The following is a 9,081-nucleotide window of genomic DNA, read 5'->3' as shown; positions in this document are numbered from 1 at the left end:
GAAGCGGAGGGTCACGATTTCGGGGACATCCCAGTTCATGAGCCCAATGGCATGGCCACTGCTTCTGTTCTACCTCCTGGCTCATCACCAAGCGCCTGGGGTCTTAAAAGCTTGCCAGGGCCCATCTGAGGCGCAACAATTGGTCTTTGCTCACCCGGAGCAGAGGGACAGAGGGTCAGACGGAAAGCTGGCCCATAAAAGCCTGCCTCCTTCGCCTAGACAACAGGCGCACCGAGTGGTGGCCAGCTGAACACTGATCAAAACCTCCACAGAAGAACCCCGATCAGAAGGGCAGGGATACCAAATCGAATTTCAGACATTCACGGGCTGGAGACTTCCTGGAGACAAGGCGGCTGAAGGAGCCCCTGAGATCAACTGTAAAACATAAACCAGCAACAACCCCCGCAGTCGTCTGCAAACCCAACAGAGTTAAGCGCAGCTCCCACAGTGAACCGTGTCTGCCTCGGGCAGTGGGCCCCAGAGATGAGGGACTATCTGCCTCGAACACAAGTGACAACGGCAACCTGAAAGATTAGGAAAGAGCCTTCCGGAGCCGCGAGCCCAGGAGAACAGCAGCACAGCTGCAAGAATGTCCTCAATGTCGCTGACTTACACTTGCAGGAGCGATTCACCGGGTGTTTGTTACGGTAGACCAAAGGTTTCAGAAAGGGGAAAGAAAGAGCTTGAATGCAGATCTATCCCGTGAGCGAGACATCCTGCGCCAGGCAACAGACCCAGGAGACGTGAAGGCGAGAAGGCAAACAGAAGCCAATGTGCCGGTGTTCACCACAGTCCTTTCCACCGTGGCCCAGAAAGAGGTGGGAGCTAGCCGTGTGTCCATCAGCAGACCATGGACAGACACCATGTGATGGGCCCACAATGGGATGCTCCCCGGCCATGAAGAGAAATGAAGTCCTGACTCGTGCCACCACACGAAGGAAACCGGGCAAGGTCACAGTGAACGAGAGGGGTGAGCCACCGGAGGACAAAGCCCGTAGCTCTCTCAGCTGTGAAAGAAGCAGATGCGTGCAGGGGAGGTTGGGGCAAAAGCGTAGCTCCTACAAGGAGCAGAAGAAACAAGTGTTCCTGATACAGCTACTGGCCTGACAGGGAGTGGTCCCTCTATGCCAAGGCACCCCTACAGGAGGTTTTTTGCATAAAGGCTAAAGGTTGTTGCATGCAAATTCAGACCATTGAGCCCACAAGCCAGTACACTTGGGAAGGCCCCAATCTAGGCCAGGGGGCTTAATTCCAGCCAATGGGGGTCAACCAGTACCTTCAACCAGGCCTCTCAGCAGAGGGCCCTGAAAGCCGGGATCGGGAGCCCCCACCCTCTTTTCCAGCTGCTCCTGGGCCGTGCTGCGGTTTCCTGGACTCAGGCCGACACGACACGTGTGGGTGTGCAGTACCATAGGGTGCCTGTGTTCAGTTTACCATAACGCCAGAGTCGGCTTCTATCCTTTATAAACAACCACTTGGATCACAACCCAGGCTTTGGTGTGAATTGTATCTCGTGCGATGCCAAGGACGGAGGCATTTCTCACCCAAGAACCCTAACATTTCCATGGGCTCGAGTAGAGAGAAAATGCTTTGAAAATGATGGTGGAAGCGTATGTGCAAATGCAACTGATACAAGGGATGTATGGATTACTCTAAGAGCTGAATGAACCCCCAATGGGAAAAAAAAGTGTTCTAAAATTTATTGCGGTGACTACATGCAACTCTTTAATTGGATTAAGCCATTGAATTGTATATGTGAACTCCATGCTAATAAAGCTGTTTAAAATTTTTTTTTAAGATACATAGAAACCAAACATCATCCCTGATCACCAGAGGTGGCTGAGAAGGGAAAGGAAGGGGTGTAGGAAGCTTGCTTAGGGGGCTTTGAGGTTATACTCATGGTGGTGGGAGATGTGGAAAAGGCTGACAAGAAGGGCTAAGCAACTTGAGGGCTGCCATCAACGTCTCTGAATTGTAGGTGCGGAGAAACCCGTTACCATGGCGAATGTTTTCTTATGTATATTTTTACCACAATTAAACACACAAAGACACGCAGCCTCCCGGACAACATGCTAACACTTCTTTTGGATTCCTGATGTTTTCCATACAAAATGACTGCTCGTCAGCTAGCTCATTCTCTCTCTCTCTCTCTCTCTTCCAGGTTCCACAGGGTTACAGGTGGTCTCAGTCCAGGGTGCACAGAGCTGCAGGGGCACCCAGGAAGGTGGCAGGGTGCTATGCTGGAGACCTCGGGCCAGGTCCCTGCTCACTGGGGTGAGGTCCTGCCTGGCGTGAGGACTGACCCTCCCCTGAAGCACCAAGTGGACAAAATACACCAGGGACAGTTTCAAGATATGAAAGCTCAAGCATCTACAAGAGTCACCCCCGAGAGACAGGGAGCTGCAGGGAGAGCCCTGTGACGGCCAGGGAAGGTCCCGGGCCGGGGAGCAGGAGGACCCTCTGCCTAAGCAAGCCCCGAGTTCCAGGAAGACACAGGCGGCTGGGCAGTAGGGGGTAGCTTCCCAGAGGAGGAGCCAGGAGCCCTGCAGAGCCACCCCAGCTCCCCACCAAAAAAAAGCAATTCACCTGCAGAGAAGAGGTACAGAGGATGAGGGGGCGCTGCGTCTTACCAGGCACAGTGAGCTAGGGACAGTGCCTGTTCTGACTAGCCAGACTGGACACCCCAAGAGGTATGTGGCACGCAATACAGCCTGATGGTTTACCTCATTCAACAAGCCAAAGTTTAACCCACTGCCGGCGAGTCAGTCCCAACTTGTAGCAGCCCCGTGGAGAGAGCAGATCCTTCCAGAGGGTTTCCACAGCTGGAAGCTGACTGCCATCGGAGCAGCGAGGGCTCAAACCAGCCACCTTCCATCACCGACCCCCATGGCGGCGCGGCAGCAGCTCTCAGGAAATCGACCGGCCTAGTGCATCTTGCGCTGGGTAAATCTGCTGCAAAAGGCCTCCTGTAATTGCTAGGGAACAGAATGTCATTTTGAGGAAGGACTAAGGTGCGCCTTGGTCTCCTCCTGTGCCTGTGAAAGTTGGACAGCAAACAAGGAAGACGGAAGAAGCACCGATGCCTTTGAAGGGCGTTGCTGGTGTGAAGAACATTCACAAGCACCACGCACTGCCAAGAGAACAAACAAGTCTGTCCTGGAAGAAGTGCAGCCAGAATGCTCCTTACAGGAAAGGGTGGCGAGACACATGAGCAAGAGAGGCCAGTCCCGGAAGAAAGACAGCCTGCTTGGTAGACTAGCACTCTCTAAAAACTCACCGTCATCGAGTCAATTTCAGTTTATAAGCAGAGGGACAAGGACAGAGATGAGCATGTTCACCAAGTCGGATGGACACAGTGGCTGCAGCCCCGGGCTCAGACCGGGCAGCGTATCATTCTGTTACAGGGCACCTCCGGCCACCGCTCACAGGCGTTCAGGCAGAGCACTCTTAGCTCCTGAGGGGGCTCACCTTGCTTCGTGAGGGCTTCCCGCAGGGCGGGCGTGATCATCGCTCGTCTCTCCAGGTCCTCCGGCTGCCCAGTGCGGCCCAGCACATGGCTGCTCCCTTCCAACGGCTCCTTGTCTTTCTGAAGGAAAGCAAAGCCAATGGGGTCCTGAAGTAACTGAACCCCGGGCTCCCAGAGCGATTGAGGACCAACCAGACAGGCTCACCTGTAAAAGACACACGTCACTCATAATCAGACACACCTGCCCACAGAACACACAGCAACAGCCCCCTCTGTCTAGGTGATCAGCACATCTTCCCAACCTGGAGCACAGATAACTGCCAAGCCTTGGCAAGTTACTTATTTCCTCTGGATTTCCGTTTTCCTTTTCTGGAAGGAACAAAAATGCCCCCTGCTTGGAGCAGGCACCCTGTGATGATGTCCCACAGCGCCTCACGGGTGACTGACAGACACTCCTAGGCCTGGCGACTACAGCCGGGCTAGGGCTGCGGACGGAGCCTGGCAGAGTAGTCAGTAAGCACGAGGTCTGTGTTTGAACCCACGAAGCTGCATTTGGGGATTACCAGGTCTTCTGAGGCACCTCAGGGTGAGTTTGAACGGCCAACCTTTTACGGCGGGTAGTCAAGGGCTTCGTCCTTTGCACCCCAGGGCCTCCTGGGTTGAGCTGGGCTCCTAGGCGCAAGGTCAGCAGGTGGAGACCCCCCCAGCTGCTCTGCAGGAGGAAGATGAGGAGGTCTGCTCCCGTCAAGATGTGGGGGCTGGGGGACCCACAGGGGCAGTTCCACCCCGTCCCAGAGGGTCGCTGTGAGGCAGCATCACTCCCTTAGCAATGGAGGCTTAGTGGGGGTTTTTTATATAGTTCCCACCCATCAATTGACAGGGAAGGCCTGCAGGACCCTCCCCCAGCTTTCTGCTGTAGTTCACGTCCCCTCACAGCCCCAAGGGGTCCTGGGTGGGGCAGATGGATGACATGACAGGCTACTGACTTAAAGGTTGGCAGCTGGAATCTACCAGGAGGTGATTCCAAAGAAAGGCCTGGCGATCTTGGAGACATGAGCATTGGAAGCCCCTGACCCTGTGTGGTGCGGTGCAGTGCGGTGCAGTGTGAAACATGAGTCTGCCAGCCAGAGTCCCACCATAGGACCCTGTCCTGCTGGATGTGGGTGGGAGGCGGTGGGAAGGAGTGTCCACAGAGGACATGTGACTGCCATCTGCCAGGTAAGCAACATCCACGTCAGGAACGGAGAGGTGGGTTCTCAGGACCAGCAATAGCCAAAGAGAAGAGGCAGGGTAGTGTCCTCTGGACTCCAAAGCCCCTGCCCATCGACCTTTCTTGCTCCAAGAGACGGCGGTGGTACCAGAGCAGCAGCAGTAGCAAAGAGCCAGAGCACGAGACGGAGTGGTTGAGCTCCCAGCCCCGGAGCAAGAACAGCCGAGTGCTGGTTTGCAGAGTGGAGTGCTCTGGGCACTTAACTGGGAAAGGCTGGATTACTGACCCAGGGAGCTGGAGCTGAGCATCTTTGGGCCGAAGCTCATGATGGGGTGGCATATCCTTTGGGCATTTCTGGGCAGCACTAAACGAGTTCTGTAGACATGACTTCAAGAGCAGGGCAAAAGCCAATGGGGCGCATGTCTGGAAGCCCGCACAGCAGAGAGAGGCCAGCCTGCAGGCCCACCCACCAATGAACGGTCTTGTCTGAATGGTATTCGCCCCATTGCTGTGATGATGGCCTGTGTGCTGTGTGCCCCTGCAGGGAACCGCTGACGCCCGTGGGAAAGCAGAGTGCCCTGTGGGACGGGCAGCTGGTGTAGGACTGGTGAGGGTGGAGGGGGTAAGAAAGGCCCCGTAAGATGAGGTCTTGGGCAACGCTGCTATGGAGTCGGATCCTCGCACACATACCCCTGCCCTCTGTGAAGTCAGGACGTCACCCCCTCATTCCTGCTGGTGCTGATGCCCACGCCAATGCCCACGCTGATGCCCATGCAACACTGCAGCCTGGTACCCCAACCCCGACTCCCAGCGCTTCCCTCCTGCTCTCTGCTCTTGGGGCTCTCTTCCTGCTTCCAGATCTCTGCCGCCCTAAAGTCACTGTGGGAGAGCCTCCGTGGAGGACGAGGCAGGACTCCCTGATGGCATCCGAGTGGGGCCAAGCCTACGCCTGTTTGAAGGCGTCGTAAACAATGCCAGTGTAGCAGTTGGCTCGCTCGGCTCAAAGCCACCAGCAACTCAGCTGGAGAGAAGACCCAGCCATGTGGCCCTGAAGAATGACAGCCTGGGAAGCCCTGGGGGCCACTGGACTCTACCCTCAAGGGGAGCTGAGCGTCAGAGTGGCCCACAACACCACACCTATAACTGGCGACAAAGACGTTTCGATTGACCCCCCTGACAACAATCACGTGACTGTCCTCCCCTCCCTCCCCCGCCCGGTTTGCAGATGAGGCAGCCAAAGCGGAGGAGGAAAACCACTTGCCTGCAGACGCACAAGGTGAGGCCACCTGGGTTAATAACAACACCGAGGGCGGTTCTGACTCACAGCGACCAGCTGGGCAGAGTGGGGCTGCCTCAGAGCACTCCCGAGGCTGTCCGTCTTCAGGGGTACAGGCGGACAGCCTTGTCTTCCTCTCTAGCTCTGCCCAGGAGCCCCGGTGGTGGGGTGCTTATGCATTGGGTTGCTTAGCGCAAGGTCAGGAGTTTGAGACCACCAAGGGCAGTTCTACCCTGTCCTGTATATGGGTCACTATGAGGCAGTCCTGACTCGATGGCAGTGAGTGAGTTTGGTTTTATTTCGGGGTTGGGTAGGGGTTGGGGGCCTAGCTCTAGAGCGGAAAGGTGGGTGGCTCACTTTTTTCTCGGCCGCCCGCTAGTGGCCAGCCACAAGAGGAAACGGCCAAGAACGGAACACCTGCAAATTTCCCCAAAACTTCTCTCCCACTTCTCCTGCCCTGGGGAAAGTCCAGAGACCCACCTAGATCAGCTTCCTGTACGTCAACAATCGGGAGTTTCAGACTTTGAAATCTATCCCATTTGGGGACATTTTCACCACTGACATCTACTAGGAGTGCATTAAGAGCGACGTGTCTCATCAGCACCCACTGCGGGGGAGTCCATTCAGGCCCCGTGGGACAGAGTAGAGCTGCTCCACAGGGTTTCTGAGACTCCGTCTTGATGGAAGGGGATCCCTCCCAGCAGCTGGCGGGTTCAAACCGCCGACCTCTCAGTTGGTGGCCCAATGCTGAGCCCAGGGCTCCTTCCCACCTGCCTCAGACTGTGCCCTTGACTGAACACGACGTGCTGTTTCCCCGGCTAGATTCAGTGAACGGTTGTGACACACACACACTGCCCAGTCGTCACGTACTTCTTGCTACCACAAGCCAGGAGATACAAGGTCAAGTTCAACTGCTAACGAGGCTGCCAGAGGTGACTGCCTGGCACAGGTAAGAGCCATCTGAGCCCCCTGTTCTGACAGGGTGCATTTCTCTGCTTAAGATCGCTCAGTGAATTATAAGCTTTGGGATGCTCTGTTTTGCTTTGATGCAGGTCTAAGTGGTAGTGTTTCTAGGATTATGGCTTGGGCTGCAAAGTGCAAGGTCAGCAGTTCAAAACCATCAGCCGCTCCATGGAAGAAAGAGGAGGCTGTCTGCTCCCATAAAGATTCACAGCCAGAATCCCACAGGGGAGGTTTACCCTGTCCTACAGGGTCACTGTGAGTTGAAATCGACTGTATAGCAGGGAGTTTGTTTTATTTTTGAAGCCAGGTGAGTACCTATTGTTCCCCTCGGAATTCCACCCACCGCTCATTTTAATCAATTATTACCCTGGGGACTGCAAAGGAATTTTCCCATCTAGCAGGCCTGGAAGCCACCTGTAAAGGTATTAGCCTGACCTTTACCTTGCTTTTTGAGCAATACAAAGATGTTCCCTTCCTTTCTTTTTCGTAATTCGATGTGTAAGTCCCTCCTGGGTCCCTCTACCTTGACTCCATCAGATTCTGAGGGCCCCCTTGCTCCCTGCTCTGTAAATCCCCCTTCTCCACCCCGAGCAGCCGTTTCTCCAGAGAGCCCTCAGTCCCTCAGAGCAGGGGTGGGAATGTTTGGCCTGAGAGCCATAGATAGTCCACAAACCATCCGGAGCAGCTACCCTCACCAGCTGGCCAGCACCACACCACACCAAACTCCCTGCCACCCAGGTGACTCCAAGTCCCAACCACCCTGCAGGAGGAGGCAGAGTGCCTGTGGGATTCCGAGGCTGTTGCTCTCTTTACAGCAGAAAGCCGCGTCTTTCTCCTGGGAGCAGCTGGTGGTTTCAAACTGCCAACCTTGTGATTGGCAGTACTCCCCCAGGGGTCCTAGCCATCACACTGGGTGGGTTCCTGAAACGTGTGACCAGGACAGCCCGAGGACGATGTCACCAATATCCAAAGGGCTCTTGGCAGGAGGAAGCGCTTCCCACGGTAACGATACCTTTCCTTTCTTCACGCGGCCCACGATGTGGCCCAGGTCCTCGACGTCGACGACAGGACTGAGGCTCGGGGGGTCGTCGGGGTCACTCTCCTCACTGCAGCTCTCCAGGCGCCCCTCCTGCTGGGACAGGGCAGCTGCCATCACTGTGTGCCAGGAAGCAAAGCAAGTGTGCGAGCTCCCCGTCTGCTAAGGAGCGCCTGCCATGCCACCCTGCGGCGGGGCTCTCTCCTGCCACCAACAGCTGCAGACTCGGGAACTCACACACGGGGCAGTTCTGCCCTGTCCTGCAGGTCACACAGGCAGCACTGACTCCGGGGCAGGGAGTCTGGGGGTTTGCGGCTGCTGGGACTGTGGATCCCTGCAGGGAGACAAGCCCAGGAGACCAGGACCCTGGGGAAGAAAAGGCACTGGTTCTTCTGAAAAGACAAGGGTGATTCCTTGAGCAGTGGGATTAAAAGATGGGTTCTGCTGATGACACGGGGCAGGGAGCAGGGGTCAGACAGTGAGAGCCGCAACTAGGCCCCCACCCCCGCCATGGAGGCGACGCCGGCACAACCCCACAGGACAGCGAGATCTCCCAAGACTTTCTCCTTTCCGGCGTTCCGCCTCAGATCCCTTCCCAGGCGTGGCTGGAGCGTTTGAACTGCCGACCAGCATGTCCACCACAGAGCCACCAGGGCTCCGTGGAACAGTGACAGACGGGGACGCAGAAGGGCAGGCAGGCTGTTGGAATGTCCAGATGCCACATGAGACCCAGGCGATGGCAGGAGCGCAGGCACTGGGCAGGCAAGCAGCTAGGATTCGGGTTTGGTACCGGGGCCACCAAGAGTTTGCACGACTGAGTCCTGGTCGTGGAGGGAGGAGCCCGAGAAAGGGCCGTAGCCAGGGAGCTGGTGGGTGCAGCAGACACCACCCACCCGGGGACTCACCAAGCAAGACTGATGGGAATGAGGGAGGGAGGGAGGGAGGGAGGGAGGAAGGAAGGGACCAACACCAGAGTTGGACGCCAATGCTGACCGAGTGACGCCAAGTGGCGGGGTGTGTAGACCACGGCACAGGACAGGACTGAGATGGGAGCTTCAGGGGACCTGGGGTCTCTGAAGGAGGAGGAGGTGTGCTGAGGACGAAAGGGGTCAGGGAGCTGCAATAGACGG

At 56.4% G+C, this 9,081-nt stretch overlaps 1 protein-coding gene across 1 annotated transcript in view; it reads right to left on the bottom strand.

Moving 5' to 3' along the window:
* Positions 1-9,081, bottom strand: part of LOC101654926 (S-adenosyl-L-methionine-dependent tRNA 4-demethylwyosine synthase TYW1) — an 82,568-nt gene that overhangs the window by 63,619 nt on the left and 9,868 nt on the right. Inside the window, exons 6-8 of the mRNA XM_045284522.1 lie at positions 8,945-9,044; positions 7,928-8,070; positions 3,469-3,586 (exon numbers count right to left, since the gene is read on the bottom strand). Coding sequence (XP_045140457.1) covers positions 3,469-3,586; positions 7,928-8,070; positions 8,945-9,044 — 361 coding nt within the window. The remainder of the gene's footprint in view (positions 1-3,468; positions 3,587-7,927; positions 8,071-8,944; positions 9,045-9,081) is intronic.

This window comes from Echinops telfairi, unplaced genomic scaffold (genome assembly GCF_000313985.2).
Source record: "Echinops telfairi isolate 266 unplaced genomic scaffold, ASM31398v2 ScPeMD7_5;HRSCAF=22, whole genome shotgun sequence".
Lineage (NCBI taxonomy): Eukaryota > Metazoa > Chordata > Mammalia > Afrosoricida > Tenrecidae > Echinops > Echinops telfairi.
Note: the sequence above shows the minus strand (reverse complement) of the source record. Positions and strands in the feature narration are given on the sequence as shown.